At 35.1% G+C, this 22,526-nt stretch overlaps 1 protein-coding gene across 1 annotated transcript in view; it reads right to left on the bottom strand.

The window, feature by feature from the left end:
- Window positions 1-859: 859 nt before the first annotated feature.
- The window catches only part of ZYG11B (Protein zyg-11 B), a 33,285-nt gene continuing 11,618 nt past the window's right edge, over window positions 860-22,526 (bottom strand). Inside the window, exons 5-12 of the mRNA XM_012944966.3 lie at window positions 18,017-18,247; window positions 16,256-16,366; window positions 14,392-14,679; window positions 12,366-12,428; window positions 9,968-10,035; window positions 6,613-6,745; window positions 5,564-5,717; window positions 860-4,625 (exon numbers count right to left, since the gene is read on the bottom strand). Coding sequence (XP_012800420.3) covers window positions 4,033-4,625; window positions 5,564-5,717; window positions 6,613-6,745; window positions 9,968-10,035; window positions 12,366-12,428; window positions 14,392-14,679; window positions 16,256-16,366; window positions 18,017-18,247 — 1,641 coding nt within the window. The 3' untranslated portion in view covers window positions 860-4,032. The remainder of the gene's footprint in view (window positions 4,626-5,563; window positions 5,718-6,612; window positions 6,746-9,967; window positions 10,036-12,365; window positions 12,429-14,391; window positions 14,680-16,255; window positions 16,367-18,016; window positions 18,248-22,526) is intronic.

Genomic DNA, 22,526 nt, shown 5'->3' with positions numbered 1-22,526 from the left:
GTTCATATAAACAGGCTAAAAGTTACTCATTACGATGGTTAGTAATGTTATCCGATACTGCCTAAAACAAGTCGTTGTTAGTTTAGATCTGTACACCGATACCCAATAAACCACACGCATCTTATGTGAGTAATTTCCGTGCTGCTTTTAGTCTTGCCGTTCTTCAACAAATCTGCCTGACATAGTAGGACCTTGAGGAACGAATGTTCCAGCCAGTATAGTCGGATCGGTTCATCATAATGGACAAGCCCGACCAGCACGTCAAGGTAGCATCAACGGTCGGAATATATATATGCCAAACTATGATGCGATATATGAAAAAGGGGTGAGTTCCGTACATCTACACAATCTCTAAAACCGGACTAAGTTGACATATCACAACTATAGTATTGAAAGAATCAGCAACTAAAAATAAAGCATACGCACAATCGATTATTATGAAAGGTCAATATTACAAACTAAGAAAACTTAAGATCTAAAATGGAACCCCCAAACCTTATCAAGACAGTACAATTAGATCCCTCACGGATTTGCTACACCACAGAAATCAACCAAATTTAGGGCAGAAAAAGATTATAGTTAACCAAAGCAATTTACGATAACCAGACTATCGAGTTTAAGTTTTCAAGCTGAATTAAATCCTAAAATCTACAGCACGAAATAATAGGATCCGTAAGGCGGATGCATTCCAATCCCTGGTGTTGTTGAATCTTTCATCTATCTAGTTAACTTTACCTAAAGGTTTTTCTTATTGTACTAGCCTGCTTTCTTGAAGTATCTGGATACAGCAACGCTTGTACCATATTCACTGTTGTATAACAGGATGATTTTAAAAATGTAACCCCCACTTACCTGCCCCCTATGAAAGTTCCACCTGACTAACATTTTCGAAATTAGGGAAAACGTCAATAAGAGCGGAAAAGAATAATACCAAATAGCAATTACTTGTAAATCTGGCAAGACGGTTTAACTCATCTCATCAAGTTAAAAAGAACGCAAAATCTCAGCCTAATTAAAAAAATGATATTACGTAGTGATGTACCATGCACTTATTTGTCCTCTCTAATATGCAGCTACTTTAAATATCTCAGATACAATTTGTTCGTCATATCGATTTCCACTATACCTCCCTTTACAAATTGACACAACTATAACCAGAACGTCATTACTAAAGTCCTTGTGTTGCTTAGTATGTAAATTTCGAATATTGACGCACAACGTAGTTTATATTTATACTAGCATTATTCAACTAATAGATAACACGACAATTACGTTAAACAGAAATCTCTCGGGGGCGGGATCGCGGATGCGCACTGCTGAGAAGTCACATACTAGGACGAAACAGCAGTCCAGTGCTTCCAGATGGTCTAGCTTCAATTGACTCATGATTTCAACTACTGAAATTACTAAAATCTCCACTAAACCCCTTCTGATAAACAGAAATAAGTACTAGAGTAACTGAAAATATCTAATAAACGAGTTAGAACTACAATACTACGTCCGTTTTCTAAGACAGGAAAACTTCTGGGTAAAATAGGTTATCTATCATAAGAAAGCACTGGTTGAACAATTGGAAAGTTACCATAAAACCCTTTATTATGTAGATTTTAAAGTTCCAATATGAGTGACCTCATGAATATAAAATAATAATTAGAAATCAAATATCACTTAATTTCAGACATGTTTGACATCAACAAATGATGAGAAAAGAAAAACACTTTGATATATATGGACATATTAAATTTATTCACAACATGCAAATCATATACAAAAACATGAAAAAATTAGCATGGTAGATATATGGGAATCTAGTTAAGAAAATGAATCGTCTTAATCCAACCACAAAGAATGCGAAATCATATTGAATTCATAATACGAGGAACGCGAAATATACATTTCTGTGACTGACAACCTCATATAAAACAAATAGCGATGCATGTCACATCTAACAATTATCAATTCTTTTCAGCAAATTTGTTTCTATGTCACGAAGATTTTTGTCAAGAACACCAACTAATGCTTTAAGGGTCAAATGGCTCATTAAAAAGAAAAGGAACAGCTCAAAGATATGTACGCACAAAATAAAGTTAGAAGGACTTAAACGCAGTTCGAGAAATATCACATTATATCTCTTAGTTATGATAACAGAATCAAGATTTTACAATTATTCATTACATTTCGAACTCGCTACATCACTACAATTCAAGCTTAATTGTATTAGCCTGTTAATTGAAAGGTAGATGATCAATAATCACTGGAAACATAAGAATAATATCGGCTGAAATGGAGAACGAAACCACTTTTCGAACATGAACAACTCCCATCAAAATATTATCCTCTTCACAATTATATTCCTTGTCTCAATAGTAAAGATATCATACTCATAAATGATTGCTTTTTCACATTCACAAATAACAAGTTTGATGAATCTAGCAAATGCATAGTAGATCTGTATTCACTGCAAGAACATACCACAAGTTATCATGTTCCCTGCTTTCTATGAAAATGGAATGGCTTGCTTCATTTGGTAAACAATATTCGATATTCACTAGAAACAAGAGAAGCTTAAGCAGTCAAAAAATAATATATGTCACCGACCAATCATTAAATATATATATATGCATCGATTGTGTGCATGATTATACTAGTTCTGTGTCAAAAAAATACGACCATGATTATTTCATTAAAAACATTTACACCAACCAGAAAAAGAATAACAAGTCAAGAAAGAGTTAAGAGTATTAACAAATGAATAAGATGGATGGTAAGATACCAGATTATCAACAAAACAGTTTCATATAAAGATATTTTTTTGATTGTTTAGTTAAATTACGTTCAATTATGAACAAACGCACACAGACTAAGTATGCTAGTTTGCATTTGCAATCATTGAATACACAATATTTATAACAAGGGAATTTCCTTGTTTTTTTCGATTAAAATACGATCAGAAACTGATTAAGAAGTAATTAAACACAAAAACAATTATAATAAATTAATAATGAAATTATATCGACATTGAAAAACCACAGTTACATGAAAATATATAAGCATGCATACACAAAGGACAAGAAAAAAGAATCAATATCGATGCAAGAGAATATCTAGAGTACATTCAACAATGTACATACGCATTTAAATTAGCATACATCATCGTATATGTGTATAGGTCAATTAATCTACCAAGGTGAATCATACATTTTATTCAACCAATCTATATAGCTATAAAATAAACAGCAATTTAAAACAGACTCTCTTTAAATGCAATTTAAATCATTACAAAAAATGAGATTAAGCCTTAAGAATACAGTTCATTTAAAGAAAAATAAACATTAAATTTTGTGCGAAAAAATGAGGAAATATTACATAGAGAGAAAAAGAAACAACAATGATAAAGTGAACAAGTATAATAACAATAGGCATAATTATTATTATCTAACAATAACAAACAAAATTTACACATGTAATTCAACACAATATGTATCGAATATGAACAATACAATAGTTTCTCATGACAATAAGAAAATTCGTTTTAGATAAATCTACAGACCTGTGTACAAGTACTATTATTATTAACAAAATTGGTATCAATACTAGTCTAATTAACAGTAATTATTATTTATATGTGTAAATATGTAATAACAGTTCTAATCACGTGTTGTTATAATTGAATAGACGATAATGTCCTATTTTTCCGTGACATAAACAGGGTGAATTTAATTACATGAAAGACAATCAAGGTGTGAAATAGATTATTTTTTTCCCTTATGATATGAATACTAATGGATTATATATATATACTGGTTCATATTGTAAACAATGTGCACTGAACTTCAACAGTGATGATGAATATTAATATGTTGAAAATTAAACATGTGGAAAATACAATGATAGATCAATGGATTAGTTACATAATTTAGTGGATGTGTCAAAATAATAATGGACACAATAATAATGGTCAAACCGAATTCAGTGTGGGAAATTAAAATGATGTTAACCGATTACTAACGCTAAATGATATTACGTTTTTTTCTAACAATGAGATGCAGGCAGGTCACAATGTCTGTTATTGTTATAATTATGAATACAAGTAGACTGTAATGTTGGTAAAGTTCGATCAACAGACGCAAGTATTTCTGAAGCCATTTTACGGATAAGTCTAGCACAAGCAAGTTGAGATTCATCAGGTCCTACAAACGCTGCAACACCTTCTGCACTTTGTCCTACAGGTTCAACATGTGTAACTGTTGACGACTGTCTTGAAGATTGCGTCTGTTGACTTTCTGACATGAAACAATCACCGGCAGCTGCTTCACATAAAGCAGGTACTTCTGAGAAAATATCAGAATCTGTTGAAGGAGAATATACACTTGGAGGTTGAGGACGAATAACATTAGATGAAGTAGTTAAATACTTCATCGGATCACTGTTTTTCACACAATAATTGTTATTATTCTGGACATTATCATTGTCATGGAAATCAGTATTTATACTACGCGGCTCTTGATCAGATAATTGTCGTTGTAAATTATGAGCGCATAAAACTCCTTCATCAAAAGAAACAACTAATCTTAGAAATGATAGCAGTGGTTGACATTCACATAAAACCGGTACATAACGCGTTTCTAGAAAAGAAAGGGGAACAAAAGCAAAACTGCTAATATACTTGATGACGAAATATACAAAAAAAATTCAAACGTAAAGAGAAAACCGTGGAACAGACATTTGATATTTGAATTGACCAAATACAAGCAAAAAAACTAATTGGAGAATATAGCTATAAGTACCACAAAATTATTCAACCTTTGTTAACAATAAATCAGTAAAATCGAATGAACTGAAATCTAGCAGAGCATTCCGTTTTATTTATGAAAAAATGTATTACATGCATTCGAGTAGCGAAAAAGACACAAAAATTCGATAAATCATGAAAACTTGTAACCAATCAATCCTGTGGTGTATATATACATATAAAATGAACGGTTTTGCAGTATTCTCAAAAACAACGTAGAAACTGATACACATATTCAGCAGTTCGAGCTTCCACACATCAGCACGGTGAGATGAAATTGTTAAGGAGAATCCCGGAGAAGTGGAAGTACTGACAGTATCATTTGTAATAGGAAAGATTAGATATAGGAAGTGGGATTCTAGAATAAAGAAGTACAAGATAATTTGGGAACTCAGGATCTAAAAGAAGACAGAGAGAATGAATCTCATTCATGTCACCCATCTCCAAACACTGATCTCACGGACCTCAATCACGTAGTCAGCACCTACTAATACGGTTTAATCCAAAAATCATTGACTTCGCGAACTGATGCCACATTTACGTTATTTACCAATTACTGGTTTATCTACTCGTTTTTGAGCTAAATTATTTGTTTGTGAGGGTTGATGTTAGCACCTGGCTGTCCAAATTGAAAGTGTCCAGCGATCTTAAACATAAAACCTACTGACTGAGAGCTAATTGTGCTATAAACACTAAGATATTGATCCATAAGAAATTAAAATGAAGTCAGATAAATTTAAATTTACGAATAAAAAATAAAACAAAACAAACCTTTTCTGGTTAATATATGATGTATAGCCCAAACAGCCCACAAATGTATCTCTAAACGACTTTCTGGATGCAAAACTAACAGACCAAACGGTTCAAAAGAGCGATAAGCGACCATCTCAGAATGTGGCGGTTGCCAATTACAAACAGCTTGACCCTGGAATAAATAAATAAAAACTAAATTCCAGAAAAAAGTAATGTGTACACTACAAATACGTATGATAATCTTTTATGGAGGAAAACAACTGCTTTAGAAAGAGGAAAGGAAAAGCCTGTGAGAATTACAACGATTCAGTTAAAACCATACAGAGACATGTAAACTTTCCGTAACTAAGGGGGGAGGGCTGAACCAAAACATGGCACAAGTCCATAAAGTCATTAGCAATGGAACGGAGTCTCGTTAACAAGTTCAGCTTATCAGTGGCTGGAGACTTTGGGTGATATGGTTCGGAATCGTTTCTAATAGACCAGGTGCATTCACTCGTTTTCTTCTTTCACATTTTAAGTTTCGCAATTCTTCATAATTTTTCTGATTTTAGTAACTTATATTTCCTCAAATCTTATCTTTCATGCCCAATCTTTTCATCCACTACTACTCAGGAATGTGCCTTAGCAATTCCATTTTCGTGTGTTATTGGGGTATGAGAACTTGAACCGATGTACACATGTACCAGGCTCTACGTTGCGTTTGACTGAGTGAGGAATTTCTGCGGAAATAAATACTACTGTTTGATGACAGAAAAATGTAACTAATAATAACTTGTGGGCAGTATCTTCCTTTCTATATACTCAAAAGACCATAGTAACAAACATTCTTTAGAATTGCTTGAATTACTCGCTATTAGTTGAATCATCAAATTGGATCGACCCATACACCAGTATCTATAAACACAAACAAGTTACAATGGCTTTTACTGCGTATATTATCATGATTTAACATTAATTTCATTTTCTGTATTAAGATGAAAACAGAACATTCTAAATTTCAGTAATAAATCCCACTTATACACGGAAACAATCAAAAAAATAACGAAAAATACAACCAACCTTACCAATAATTTCACATAACTTTCACGACTTGACTGAATATTACGCAACCATATCTCATCTTTTAAACATGACAGATGCGCAATAATACCAGCAGCAAAATAACTTATCTGGATACAAGGATGTCTAAGCATTTTGCTGCATTTAAAAAATATATCTCATTTAAAAAACATTAATTAGTAGATGAAATAACAAAGGGAATTATAATCATAATTCCAAATAAAAAATGTGACATTTAAAGGAAATGAACGACTTTCGCTTTTGAAACTGGCTAACTAAAAATTCAACATCCTTAACTCGGTAATAATAAGAACATCATAGGGATGTCTATGATAGCAAAACATGATAATGTTTATTCGAAAAAAAGACAGGGTTTATAAGTTTCCTTCAAGTGATGAATACTTTCTTGTGGAAAGTTCCTGAAAATACATATTTATCTATTTAAACACATAAACATTGGTACAAGGAGGCACCAAATAGATATGCGCCATACAAATCATTCGATTTGTGCGAAGGCTGGGATACTGGCCGGGTGCACAAACCGGAGCAGGCAGTCTTATTAAGGGATCACACCCGGAGCCTTTGACCTAAAGGTCTAATCCACAAGGCACTGGAGCAACGTCAGCAAATGCAGTCAGTAGTACCCGGTGATCAATGATTGGTTCTTACGCTATTTGTTCTCTTAGGATCCTGGAGCCCATATGCACCAGTGGTTTGAGATCAGGATTTTCCAACTCCCCTAGATACTCTCCGTGTTCACCAATCCGGTTAAAGCACTGGACATTCGCTTTTCATCCTCTTAATTTTGTAAACAACACACCCGCCGCGAGGCGGCGAATAGGATTTTCCTGGGAGTGGTTGTATGTACGTGGCCATTTGAGAGCATCTCGAGAGGAAGAGCTGACTCTCCCCACTCTCGGCCGTACCAGAGCATGACTGCACAATCAAATAATAACTTTGAATCATTTGAAAGAAGAAGAGTTTCATATGTCTTCTCTTTGACAGGAATCAATAAGCTTTAAGAAGTCAAATATAATTATAATTACTGCGATATGATTAACAATGCAAGAACATTATTTTTTTTTCAATTCAAGATAGCTTAATATAATGAGATATCGCGAAGCGAAGTACAAACAACAAGATATTCGTTGTGTTTTACCTATCACTTTTGGTCATTTTTCCGTCTATTTAACAGGTGAGTGCAGGATATTAAAGATTATTTTTTTACTAAGGATTTAATTTTAAGCCCTAAGTTTTATTATATTTATGTTTCTCGTCCACTGTGTCGGCGTGGGGTCCATTGGAATATGCTCATATCAGACGGCTGTGTATAATTAATTTGTTTGAAATGAAGTCTTTAATCAAAATTACACTTAAATATGTTCGATCTTGTATTGTAATGTAATTTTTTTATCACTTCACCAAATAATCTGAAAATGACCGAAAGTGCTGAATACGAAACATTTAGTGAACACTGAAAACATTGTATATAATCTCAGGCCAAAATAGGTGTTGTGAATACATAAGAGAGAAAACCATATGATTATATTAATGATCAATATATTTAAAGGACATGGTTCAGACTAAAACACAACTGAGATAAATATCACCTTTAATCTTACAAAATAACACAATACGAAAACACAAAGATATCGTCACCGATTTAGTGTGAAGCCATGTTTGACAGTGTCTCAAACTCCTGAAACAACCATGTGTTGATCGATATTAAGTTAACATAAAGATCCTTTCTGCGACCCCAACTCAAATATTGTTCCGAACGTTCAAGGGTGTAAGTCAACTCTTAATCTCAAAATATAGTGATATTAAGGGTGAAAACTCCAGTGAAATCAAAATCAGTCTTTGTTCTTTAGAAATGATAGGTTGAAAGTGGATACTCGGGGTTTATCGAAAGTGAGTCGAAACAGTAGATTTACCCACAGAAGTTGGGAAATTCCGATTTCAAACCAGTTGTGTATAAACCTAATTTACTTACCAGCTCTTCCAGTGGAATTTGCGCAAAATGTGAACAAGCTATGAAATCAATTATAGCCTTCAAAATCAAAAGCGATTCTATGATATCTCATTTTCACTTTTGATGATCTAATTATAATACAAATACAATTTGATTGAAGTAATATTGACGACACACATTTTCTACACCATATATTCTAACTTAATTTGCCAGTTTCTAGATCGTAAATACAGAATTTGTGAGTCGATAATTATTTGCTGATTTCCCAATAAAATATTCTGTTAATTCTTGTGAACACACTAAAATGTAATATCAATTCAATTAGATTGTATACGATTTTCCCATTTATAAATTTGAATAACTCAAAGTATAAAATCAGATAATTATCGTGGCTGTAATTCTCATAAAACAATTATTTATGATCACATCATTATTTTGTCGAGCTGTGTAATTTGTAAAAAGACTAAAACCCAAAAAGAAAGTCCATTTCAAAAGTTTACACATATAAGTTAGGGATGGGGTCTACATGATGGTTTTCCAACTCATAAAATGAAATTATTCTACATAAAATATTGATGAAAAACAAGCTAAAACGGTAGGACTCTAATTTATGGACGAGCCAATCAGAAGCGTTTAAGGAATTTCAAGGTCATGGCGCTAAGTTCAGTGCGAGATGCTCACATTCGATCGTTTTACAGCAGATTTTAGAGAATAGGTGATCGTTGAGAGACTACAGCAGATGGGACTATTAGGAAGTTCCTGTGTCTGTGACTGCGGCAATTAAATGACCGCAGCACGATGTGCAGACTGCCGCGATGACAATGTATTTCGTTGTACTATATGTTGTAGAAAAAAATCTGCTCGAACTGGCACTTTTTTACCCGGTCACGGCCAAGGCTAAGACAAACCATGATAATCGTTGCAAATTGGATCATAAAGTCTCCAGTAACATTAGCTGCGGCTATACCGATGTTTGGAAAGCGTATAGATGTCTCTCCAGACTTGGTTTTGTGCATCATGTTGTGGTGTACAAACGTCATTTCTTTGATCCAACGACGGGGGGTCCATACAAACAACATTGAGGGCATGTGGTCTAGGCTGAAGTATTCTTTAAAACCCTACCACGGCTCCAGAGGACGATTATTATAGAGGCATATGGACGAGTTCTTATACCGCATGCACTATGATTTCAAAACTTCTGAACCTATATCAAACCTCAACAAGTTCTTAAATAATGTAAAAGAAGAATATCCATTGTAATTCATTACTCTTTTATAATATATTTCTACTTTATACTAACTCTCTTCTGATTGGCTAATGTCCTCAAGGTCACTTAAAAATTCATTGAAAGGTCGTCCATAAAGTAGAGTTTCACCGCTAAAACTTACAAAAAGAAGTTCATTAGACTTTCTTTCAATAACGATTCACGTGTTTGCTCGACTTCTGCTACATTATTCTACAAAAAAAAAGAAAAATACAAAATGCACGAGGACTTTTATTAAAAGTTATTAGTTGCTAACTGTAATCAAAATAAAAATTATTTATGTGTAAAAACATTAAAATCCTACAAATAAAAAAATACTTGAAAACAGTCCCAAAATAAAGATTGGTTAAGTACTCCATCTAAATTAATCAGGATTTTAGAGCCATGGACATTAGTTCAATTTCATATTACACTTGAAGAATAACTAATTTTAAGTTTCTATTGTTTTATTACTGTTAAGGAGAGCCCAGATTATCTAACTTTTTTATTACACATCAGTTCCCTTTTTAAAGAATAATTTCAACGACATTTTTTAACTCATATTTCCACAATGACCATTGCTATCATCTGACTGGTTGTTATGTCTTAGTTTTTTAACTTTATGCGTTCCAAGGTCATGACACGTATACGATATAAACAGTGTTCTCCACCCTGCTGAACCTGAAGATCAAACTGGTCCCACACTGTCGTAAATATGGACTACCTGAAAGACTTATCGTAAGGATTTATGAATTGGGCAGAACTGGATAAATAAATTATTCCTAGTGGTACCTAACTTTATTATCTCTAAAAAGATCCATTAGGTCTCGTGCAAACCAGAGCGATGATTATAAACTGTGCCGTGACTAGTGTACGGCGATCAACACTAAACTTGCTTTTGGTATGAGCGTAAAGGACATCGCCAATAGATGACTTTTAATCTCATGATTTGCAGGTACTTACTGCATTCATTTACGACTGCTACTGGGCTTCAAACTAATGTAGCAAATCCAAATCGTATCGATAGCTATGTGTACTATGAAGTGTATATGTCTACGCACTCTGTGTATACATGTAACGCACACTTTAAATCTCAAACATCTATACCTATCTCCGTACTGTGAAGTGAGTAAGTCCTTGACTTGTATATTCTATAGATGTATATAACATACACTTGAGATGTTATTTATCTACACCCTAAATTAGTGTACACATTATTTCTGTGCTTTCCCGCTGTTATAAAGTTTTCGGGTAGGGACGTCCCTAGCGCAGCTGCGCGGAAGCAAACTAGTTACGTGTCCGTTTGCTTCACGAAGTATAGTTCCCTTGAAATACATAACTGAGGCAACTAAATAAACTACTAACGAATCGTTTTTTGATTGTATCCTGACACCTAACTGCAAAAATACTGTGCACAATGTAAATTAGCCAGCTTAAGTAGATGTATTATTTGCTTCTTCGAGTGAAGTAGTCTCGAAAATCTTTACTCGAGCTTTTCTCTTTCCTGAAAAGTCAATTAACACTCCAACCTAGTTTGGCAGGATAGACACAAACACAATACCATGATCAATCTTAGGACTGAATAAACATAAAAAAGTCATGTTTAAGCTGATGGTTTTACTGGGATTTCTGAGATACAAGTAGTTTTATTTTCCTGATATTAAGCAAGATATATATATATATATATATATATATATATATATATATATATATATATATATATATATATAATGATTGTGGCAGCTACCTTGATGTGGTAGTTGGATTTACATTTTGTTAAGATATAATCCGGCTATATTGGCCAGAATACTTGTTCTTTTAAGTCCTTCAATCCCGAACAGGCCGATTGGAGAGCAGTAAAACTAAAATTACCAACTTAAGGTTTGATGGTGAAATCGTATTGCTGACTGTACTAGGGTTTGATGGCAGTAAGGTGTTGTCCTCAGAAAATCAGCATTTACAGTGGTGCTGCCTTCCCACAACCAAAGGAAAAGGTTAGAAATAATCAACCCTACAAATAGAACGCCTTGACTCGACCCATGAATTTCCTTCGCTGGCCAAAAGGCCTTTAAAGTACGGAAACAGGATATCCAGAAATACTCGTACAAACACCATGGGAAAAGGCTGAAGTAGTTGCTTCTTGAGTTCTGTAGTCACGCTCTCAGATCCCCAAGACCAATACTGATCTAGCCTCCTTTTCAAATACCTCAAGATGAAGTATTCTTTCAGGCTCCGGGCGACTGGAAATCGATAACCGCCAGCACACCTCCAGAAGTACTGGAAACTGATAGATAAATTTAAGAGTAAGATTTCCATCTTATTACTATTCCAAGAGGTATCCAAACAAATTATTTAGATTAAAATGAAACAACTGTTTAGTAATTATCCGCTGAATAGTAAATACTGTTATACAAACCGACCAAATAACTTGAACTATATTAAGTGTTGACTAATTGAACTAGAACAGGGACTTATGAACAATTATCAATATTGACTAGATGAAATAGACAACAGACAGCATAATCAATAGAACAAAAACTTACAAGTAGACCCAGACACTTGGTATAGACATGATTTTTAGTCTCTTCACTTTGGTCAGCAAATCGCTGCGATGAACAAAACGATACAAAAACAGAGATACGAATGAATTATATGATGCAAAAGGTGAAACGTTTATGGTGAAAAAAATATGAACATTGCAGTTAATTATTCATAAATACAAATTTAAACGTTAAAATTCATCAAAAAGAAGTTTGAAATTAAATGGTCGATGAACCGTTATCAATTACTGTATTCGAAATCAAGCATTAAACGTATATTGTAGTGAGGACAATTGAATGTATTTGAATACAAAATTACAGATCATCTTAGTAAAATCTGAGAATCATACAGTAAATAATTCATTTGCAAAATGTCAATCAATTGTCCCGGACTTAGTTGTTTCTTCTTCTCCACACCAATCATTCTCTGTTCTTGTCCCCTTTTCATCGATCTTCTTAACCTTCTGCCTCCGTGCATTTCACTTTCGATTGGTGATACATATAACTTATATCTGTTGAAATCAGTAGCATACATCACAATATAACTTCAATTCTCACGAAACAGGATTACCATAGGCTCAGTTGTATATATATATATATATATATATATATATATACTTTTTGACGAACAATTAGAATTGATGAAACTAGCAAATAATAATGATAATCAATGTAACACCCGAGTAATTCATAGATGCCTGAGTGATTAAAAAAAAACTAATTTCAACCAATGGATTAGAAGTGTGAATTTCATTTTATTTACTTTGGTTTGATTACCTAAGCAATATCCCTAGGCCTTAGATAGAAAATATAGTTCAAAATCAAACAAATGAGATGGAGCATCATCTACAAAATAAATTGTTCCAACTGCGAAAAACACTACATCGGACAAAACGGACGCCCTCTTCATCTTTGCCCACACGAACATCAAATAGCAATCAAGCGCCATGACATATCCTCGTTTTTATCAATGTATGTGGACAACTGTGGACACACATTCGACTGGGAAAATGTTGAGATCTTGGATAGAGGCAATTCTAAATCACCAGAGAATTTTTAGAAGCTTGACACTCGGGTCAATCAGCGGTCAACAAACACATTGAAATCGATCCAATTTATCGACCAATCAGGAAAATTATGGACAAATATAGGACCGAAAATCAAATCAATTGGAGATACAATCAAAATAAAGAAAACAATGATAGGTTAAAGGTAAACAATAACCAATCAAGATCGAGGTCTACAGGAATAGCTGTGAGCCATATGTGGATAAGTTCGAACACTACACTTCTACCCGAAGTATGTGCTGATGATGTCTAGAATAACGATGAAAGTTCCACGACCGAATCATCCACCTCCATCAAAATCAATTAAATGAACCAGTGTCCGATTAACGAACACTGTGACATTCTAGAAAAACATAAGTCTTAGGTAGACACGGAAAGTATTTGATTAGATGTCCAACTCTTGAACATTACATTGTCTATGGTGTTTTATGCAAATAATATAATGACAGTACATTCAATACTTAAACATTGACTGTCCTAAAGGAGATATTTGAAAGTAAAAGGGGTGCAGTAAGATAGACAAATGTATTGTGTGATAGATTTAAATGATCCAGTTGTAATCTAATCAATGCTAAACATGAAAGAAACCAAATAAAAAGTATAAAAACAATCAACATCAAGGTAGGATAAGGTCTGTACCCAGTTCTTAAAATAACATCACACATTGGTAAGGTACGGATGTCACTCAAAAGCTTCCATTAATAATAATAATAATAATAATAATAATAATAATAATAATAATAATAATAATAATAATAATAATAAATACAGCGCAACTACTACTGCAATCATAATTCACCACGAAAGTATTGTCAAGTAGCGGAATTAATTTCAAAAGGAAACTTTTATTCAAATAAGCTACATCAACAACCTCTGAAACTTCTCTAGTCGAATTATGACTACTACTTGTTGAGATAAAATCACAACCCATAGGAAATAAAATAAAAAGAATATTAACTTACTTTAAGGACCTTTTCATATATGATTAGACCACCCTGACGAACAAATCTTAAGCAAGCTTCTGGACATTCATCAGTGAGATTCCATAAAGCGGATAAAGTGAATCTTAATGTAGTATCAAAGATTGGTGCTCCTACAGTGCGTAGGCGTAACTGTGGCATATAACTTCGTAAGGCTGAACCAAGATCTGGGACATCTGACACTAAGAGGCATTTGTCGGCAACATAACTCAGAAAACATTCAATTCTTCTAGGGTCTTTTGCCAAGTCTGATAGACCAGATGTTGAAATCTAGAAACGTTTTCCGCATCATAAATAAAGAGATTTTTTTTACATGAACTAGCTGTCATAGTAGCATCCACTTAATTAAACAAAAATTCAACAATCTTGGTTACTTGAACTGAAACTATAGTTTGAACACTTGATTAAGAGTCATCAATACAAAAATCCACACTTACTTCACCTACTGTGATATAGCCAACAACATATTTCTCACATAATACAAATAGATGATGGCTTAAACAAAGAAAACTGAATATGGTTATAGAATCAATACATCTACCACTGTGAATTTTACACGGTGTTTCGATTAAGTATTCTACCAGCTAGTTAACTATTTTATTTTAGGAGGTAAAATCTAATTAAAAGAAAAAACGTTAAACTGTTCGATCGATAGTGACCAAGATTAGAACCACTTCACTTCATCCTACCTCGTACTCATCAGCTAGGTGTGCAGTGTGTCGATATTTTCATCCCGATCAGAAGGAAGCACTAACTGCTTTAATTTGAAAGCGATGCCCCATAAACAACTAAGCAGCGAGATCAACATTTTGATTAACAAATATTAATTGGTAACTTTTCTGATTTCACAGTGCTCGTTTACCAAGAAACGACGACAGATTGTGTTAGCATTTATCTTCGTACAGATGTTTCAGCATTGTCAATATGATATTTTAACACCAGCTAGCAGTAGAAAAGCTCGTTTCGTTGAACCTCAACCGTATAAGTCAGTTAATTAGGTATATTAGATGAAAACGACTAATCGAAAACAGATTTGTTTCCAAATAAAATTATTATTTAATCCAGTGATAGATAAACCAGCATTCTATTTCGCAGTTTGATCCATAAGTGATAAGTACCTCACAGTAACAGTGCCCAAGTAATTGTGTGTGCTGCGTACTTCAGCTTAATTTTTGGAATATCGAGATTGGAAAATTAGTTTTTTATATTATTCATGAATATCTTTGAAAACAATCTGATCTACATTATAAATCCATTGTTGAACAAATAGTGATTGTTATCAAATTTCCATCAAACTACAAAACACTTCCCACATGATTTCTGATGACAAAATTTATGCTGAAATTATAATGATGATAACATTTACAGTAAGCATATACATAGACTTAGCAAATTAGTTAGTGGATATATCATTATTTTTCTTCAGTTAGAAGAGTTGATAACAATGAAACGAATCAATGTAAAACACTGACAGTAAAAAACAATTGGCCACAGTATAAACGAGTTATGGGAAACTATATCTGTGATTTAAAAAATCAGATAAAAAAACTGATTACTGAAATACAAGAAAGAATTCGCAACTCGGATAGCTTTGGTGGAGTTATTCTCCGAGCTAGGTGATTTAGTTGTGGAGCTTTCATTGTCTATTTCAACAATGTTATCAGTGCCTGTTTCAATAAAATACTGACTACTGAATACGTCATGAAGCTTTTTATTGGCGAATAGAAGAAAATATATTTAAACTTTAATAAATGACTAAAAAATACAGCAGAATTCAATCAAGGCACTGTCGGATATGAAGTGGAACAATGAAAAACCTTATATATTGATCTAAAAAACAACCTACTTCTGCAGCTAGTATAGAAATAATTGCTACACCCATACGCTTCATATGAATATCATCAAACGACAGCAAGTTGTTAAAAACCAGTTCACAACATTGTATACAATTGAAGGTCTAAAATGAATACAATTAAATACATGTAACTTTTATTTAAGTATAATAGTAAAAAGAAATATACAAATGCAACCTATATACAAATAGAGTAGCTGCAGTTTCGCCTGAAGCAAGAGGAGAAATGTGGGTTACTATCATAAAGCTCCTTAGTATGGCGATAAAAAATAGTATTTCATTCTGTAACTACCCTACATAAACAGATATAACATATCTACATCATATATATATATAATCGTATGTCCCGCTAGATGGTTAATGTGACATATTTATTTACATCCGACAACATCAAATGGAATAATGTACAATAAGGCTATTGGTCGAAATGAAATAATTGTAAACGAAATATGATTGTCTTGAAAAGTTCACACGATTATATAGGTAACGGAACTCGTTATTTTGCTAAACAGCTAAAGATTTTACTTGGTAAAGTAGATGAATGAAGGTAAGTTTGATAGTCTACACGGTTTAATACCGCCCCTTCTAAACTTTTATCGGTAATAGGTGACCGTCATAACTAAACCACAAGAGTATTTGCAGAAAATATGGGTAAATTAAGAAACGAGCTGTACTAGTAGGTTTTTTTTTCAAGTCAGTCAGTCAGTAACAACGTAGAACTTCGTACGTACGTACATCAGTTCGAGTTGCCACACCACATTAGCATAGAGATGCAGTGGTCGATTCAAATCCCGTAGTGGTAGAGGTAATAAGAGTATAAGCAGTAATCGGAAAGACTAGGGTTTGGAGATGTTACTTAAAGAGTATAATACAGTGAAATAAGTTTGAGAGGAGGAAAAAAAGAGACAAAGAGGAATAAGGAGATCAAAATTTGGGAGAACACAAAGAGTGGATGCATCTGCGCCATTGCAAACGATTTTGAGCCATGTCACTCCTTTTTTTCAAAGGATCTCCAGGCTAGAAGCATTTCAATATTTTTGCATTTTAATCATATTCGTGTGACATATAAACGTTCACCAACGGTATCTGGAGTTCAGAATCTATGAGGTTATGCAATTCACTTAGGCTTTCAAAAACTAATTGTTTTCAAAGCGTCGTTTTCGGTATTCGTATGTATGAGATCAAGGTTTCTACAAACTTTCTTTTAGTGAACGGTTAGCAAATTTATGTTCAAAAGTTTGAACCCATTTGCGAAGTTTTACTACAAGATATAATAGTAAATTGTGTGACGCAAGCCTATGAGATAAGAACTACAAAATTACTATTAGCTAATGAGTAATTTCAAGATGACTGTACCAATCATTACCTTGTGACTACTCAGTTGTCAAGTTTAGCCAGTATAAAAGTCCAGTCAAAAGGCAACACTAAAAATGTTAATTCATACTGGAAAAGTATAAAACTATTGTATTCACGTAACCAAGAAGAATCATACAAGGAGCTTGTTGTTAGACAAACCAATTTTATGTACATAAAATCAATCTCATCCAGAACTGTAGATAAAAAGTGGGACTCAAATAGCTTGTTACGAGATTTCCTCACTGATATCTTTTTCATTATGCATGTATTAATTAGTCAACATGCTAAATTCAGTTGAAAACTGACCAACCAAAACAACATATAATAGCTTACATATCAATTCGGAAAACAGCAAAACTACAATCGCTGCAGGACAGATGAACATATTTCTTTACTTACAGCACGATAAAGTACAGTGTCACTGCATAATGTTAAAAAGCAATTCTTTTGCAACTGTCTATTGTCTGGGAACTTTTCCATTGCCGTTAAAGTCATACGTACTGCACGATTTAGTAGATCTATAGGTAACTGATTGCTTTGTTCACTCCGAGTTAAGTTGTAAATGACAGCAGTTCCTGCCAATATCATTTCCATTCTGCGTAAATGTAGCCTCATTACGCGCAAAACAGCCTGAAAAGTAAATAAAATATTTAGTCACTTTTAAACCCATACTACAATACAAGGATATCCAACATGCGAATAAAAACATTCATAAAGTCATATTAACAACAAAAAGCAAAATATATCAAAAGAAATATCTCAACAAAAAAACCGACACGTTGGACATATAACCATTTAAAATTTGGGACAACAGTTCACTGGTTTGAGTATTAAATAATCTGTAACATAAAGCTAAATAGATAATGACTGCACCTATAACTACTGAATTCAGCCACTGATTTCTACTTGTCACATACCTCAGTCAGAAAGCTCATTTTATACAACAAAAAAGACTAAGTTAAGTCAGTAGCTTTGTACATGGCAAATGTGACATCCGGTTTTGACCAAGTGGAAGTTTTCTGCCGATTACTTGTGTCAATCAAAACTACATATTGAAAAATGTCCAACAATAACAATAACTGATTCGGTCCCCTTGCCTAAAACTCTACATCTAAGACAGATAATTAGTTAATCCTCTTGACAGATGTGAAGAAATTACTGAGACTGAGAAAGTAAGCAAATAATTAACCAATGAAGCAAAGTTATAACTTGAAATACATACTTATAATGATATTAAGTGTTGATTTACATAGATTCTCGGGAAGAATAAAAGACTGAACTTTCAATTTGGTAATAATGTTATTTCTCTTTTAAAAGTGAAGCATCTTTCTTGAGAAATAAGGCTGGTGAGAAATTTTTGGTCAACATAAATAGGATTTCAATTACGGTACAGCAAATATAGTTTAACAAAAACATGTTGACACAGAAAAGAATCACGGGAACATTGACAACTAAAACAGCGTACACATGTAAACAAAGCGGAACCTAACAGATATGAGCAGCAGTTGAAGTTGCATCCTAAACACCACTTCTTTGTCCAAAAATGTGTTCAGGATTTCGTACGTACGTTCGAACAAGTATGTTTATGTACTTCACATTTATGAGTCTTCAGTAGAACAGTCCTAAGAGAATCAGAAGGGCAAATTATTATCTCTACGGCAAAACTGAAAACTGAACAGAGATAACAAGCACTTGTCGTGCACAAATTACGTAACAATCCACCACACACACTGATATAACTGTTTAAGTAAAGAACGTTTAGTTGGATGTTTTCTGATGCAATTTTCAACTACAGACATTATGACAAGATTCTCTGACTGACGCAGTGGAATATTGCCATATTTCAGAACCTAACGAAGAATAGGCATATCATCCTTGAAATTTGAATGGTTTTATCTCGTTTGGTGTAACGAAGCTCCGCTTATGCGTCACATACTGATGGAAGTTAAGATAATATACAGTGAGTAGGACAACCTGATTCCCCTTTGGTCATCGCAAGGGTGCTTTGCTCTTTCTTAGGAAAATAAATGATCAGAAGTGAAAACCATCCGAACTAATTCCTGAGTTACTAGTGATCTTGGATGACCGTTGTTGCTACCTTGATGTGGTGGTCGAAATTGCCTATCGTGAAGCATCCAACCTATACTGGCTGGAACAACCGTCCCTCAACGTCCTATCGTGTCAGACAGGTCGGTTGAAGAACAGTAAGACCAAAGCAACAAACTCAAGGTCCGAAGGCGAAGTCGTACTGCTGACTGTACAGAGGTGTGACAGCAGTAAGGTGTTTCCTTCAGACAACCAGCATGACAGCGATGCTGCCTTCCCACAAGGAGGGGTGGGGTTAGAAAAGGTCGACCCTAGAAATGCACACATCGCTTTATCACACGGATATCTGTCTCCGACGGTAAGGTCTCAACAATTACGGAGCTAACACGGAAATTACTCACATAGAGGTCATGTGTGACCGACCTCAAGCAGTTGTCCCTTGGGCACTGCGGCCACGCTCTCAGGTCACTAAGACCACCTCTAATCCAATTTCCTTTTCAGGTACCTCCAGGACAACCCTTCCACGGTGTGGGCGACTGGGAAGTGATAACCGCCCTCATACCTCTAACAGCACTCAAGACTACTGTATTCATAATCAGCCTCCGTTTTCACTTCCTATTATTCCTCCTACATCGACTTTCAACTACAAACTTCCGCACTTGACTTCCTTCTCAAGTGTCACCATAGTCAACGATTCTAGTGCGCAAAACCCTGTCCCAGGTCTACTGAAACCTCGCTCTAAACTACACATTGGAGCCTTCAACGTACGCACATTATGTCAAATCGGTCAACAGGCTTCCTTGACTAAAACCCTAGAGTCTCTTTCCATTGATGTATGCTGTGTCTCCGAAACACGCATACAGGATTCCAGTGTGGTCATTCACTTTACCTCACCTTGGCAAAACGGAGAGCCAACGAGATACACCCCCCGTGTATCTGGTGACCTGATAACCAGTTCTCGTGGACTGGGAGGTGTAGGCATAGCACTAAGCATGAGGGCGGAACAAGCACTGCTAGAGTGGATCCCCGTCAACAGTCGTCTATGTGCTGTTCGGTTAAACGGCTCTGTAAGAACTCGGAAGGATAGGGATACACGTCGTTGCCTTTTCGTCGTTTCTGCCTACGCTCCCACTGACTGCAGCTCAGATGATGTGAAAGATGAATTTTACAGAAAGCTTTCTGAACTTCTTCAGTAAGCTAAACGCTCAGACATAGTACTCATAGGGGTGACTTTAATGCTCAGATAGGTAGCTTAAACCAAACAGAAAGGCATTTAGGTGGATATTTTAGCATTCCGGCACAGTGAACAGATAATGGTGACCGTCTGCTGCAACTGTGCTCAGACAATCGCTTATTTTTAGCAAGCACAAATTTTAAGCATAAGGAGAGATATCGTCTAACATGGAGACCCCCTACACCAAACCAACGATGGACTCAAATAGACCATATTGCCATCAGTCATCGTTGGAGAGTCGGTAGAAGATCGTCGCTGATTCTAAAGTACCTGCTTGGACTCCGACCATGCCCTAATGCGGGCACGCATCTGCTTGCGCCTCACTGGACGCAAAAAAGCCACAGTAAAAAGACCCATTAGAACTGAACTGAGTAGCGAGGAAACCAAAAACAGGTCCCAGGAACAACTGAGGTCACGATTAGGTAGTTCTGAAGACGAGGTTGACCCAGTTGTTGCTTGGAAAGCCATACAAACAGCTGTGGAAACAGCAGTGATATCTATCAGTGATTTAAACCACAGGGTTACAAAGAACCAGTGGATTTCTTCAAGATCTATTGCACTGATGGATCCTCGTAAACTCATCCCATCATGCTCTGAACACGATGAAGAGCGTAAACGAATCAGATCTAGGTTAAGCAAAAGTCTAAGGAACGACCGTGAGCAGTGGTGGGCAACGAAAGCAAAAGAGATGGAAAAGGCGGCGGCTATAGGGAACACAAGGCAGCTCTACACACTGATAAAAGAAACTAGAATTAATAATTCAAATGTAAGTGAGACTATCTCGGAAGAAGAGGACACTTATCTGCACCCAGTCCAGACGTTTATAACGATGGGTGGAACCCTTTAAGGAGCAGTTCAGCCAGCCTTCAGTTACTCTGCAACTACCCACCATTCCCAGACAGCGTGAATGGAACATTGAAGTAGGTCCCCGACACCAGCTGAAGTTCAGTAGGCTATAGTTAATCCCAAACGGGCCATTAAGAGTAGAAGATACTAGTAAGTTGCTAGTATTTGACCACAGATGCCTTAGAAATATTTCTGGCATCTGCTGGGATCACCGGGTAAGTAATAGTGAGGTTAGACGCAGGGTATTAGGAAATGATGGTAAATCAGTTGATGAGGTTATGAATCTTCATCGATTGAGATGGTTGGGCCACGTGTTACGTATGCCTGAACACCGACTACCACGACGTGCAATGCTATCCGGTATTGGAGATGGTTGGGAGAAAGTTATGGGCGACCAAACCAAAACGTGGCATCAGTGCTTGAAGACACTAACTTTTAGTCTGATCCATGTTGGTAGATGCAGACTACTTGGTTGGGGTCCGCGTGACTTTCGTAACCAATGGTTGGAGACTCTTGGTGACATGGCTCAGAATCGATCACAATGGCGTAGGTGTATACACTCTCTGTCTTCCCTTAAACTAAGAGATTAAAATCACTTCATATCTTTCTTTCTACGAACCAATTCTTTCTTCCTGTACTATATCTCTATATGCAATCTTTCTCTTATATATTACCACCTTTGACCTAACCACTGCTGTGAATCCGGTGTTCATCTTGCTGTGTTAATGCGGTATAACACCTTGGACCGATGCATATATGTGCCTGGTTCTACGTTGTAGCTGA

This window comes from Schistosoma haematobium, chromosome ZW (assembly GCF_000699445.3).
Source record: "Schistosoma haematobium chromosome ZW, whole genome shotgun sequence".
Lineage (NCBI taxonomy): Eukaryota > Metazoa > Platyhelminthes > Trematoda > Strigeidida > Schistosomatidae > Schistosoma > Schistosoma haematobium.
This window is presented reverse-complemented; position numbering and strand designations above follow the sequence as displayed.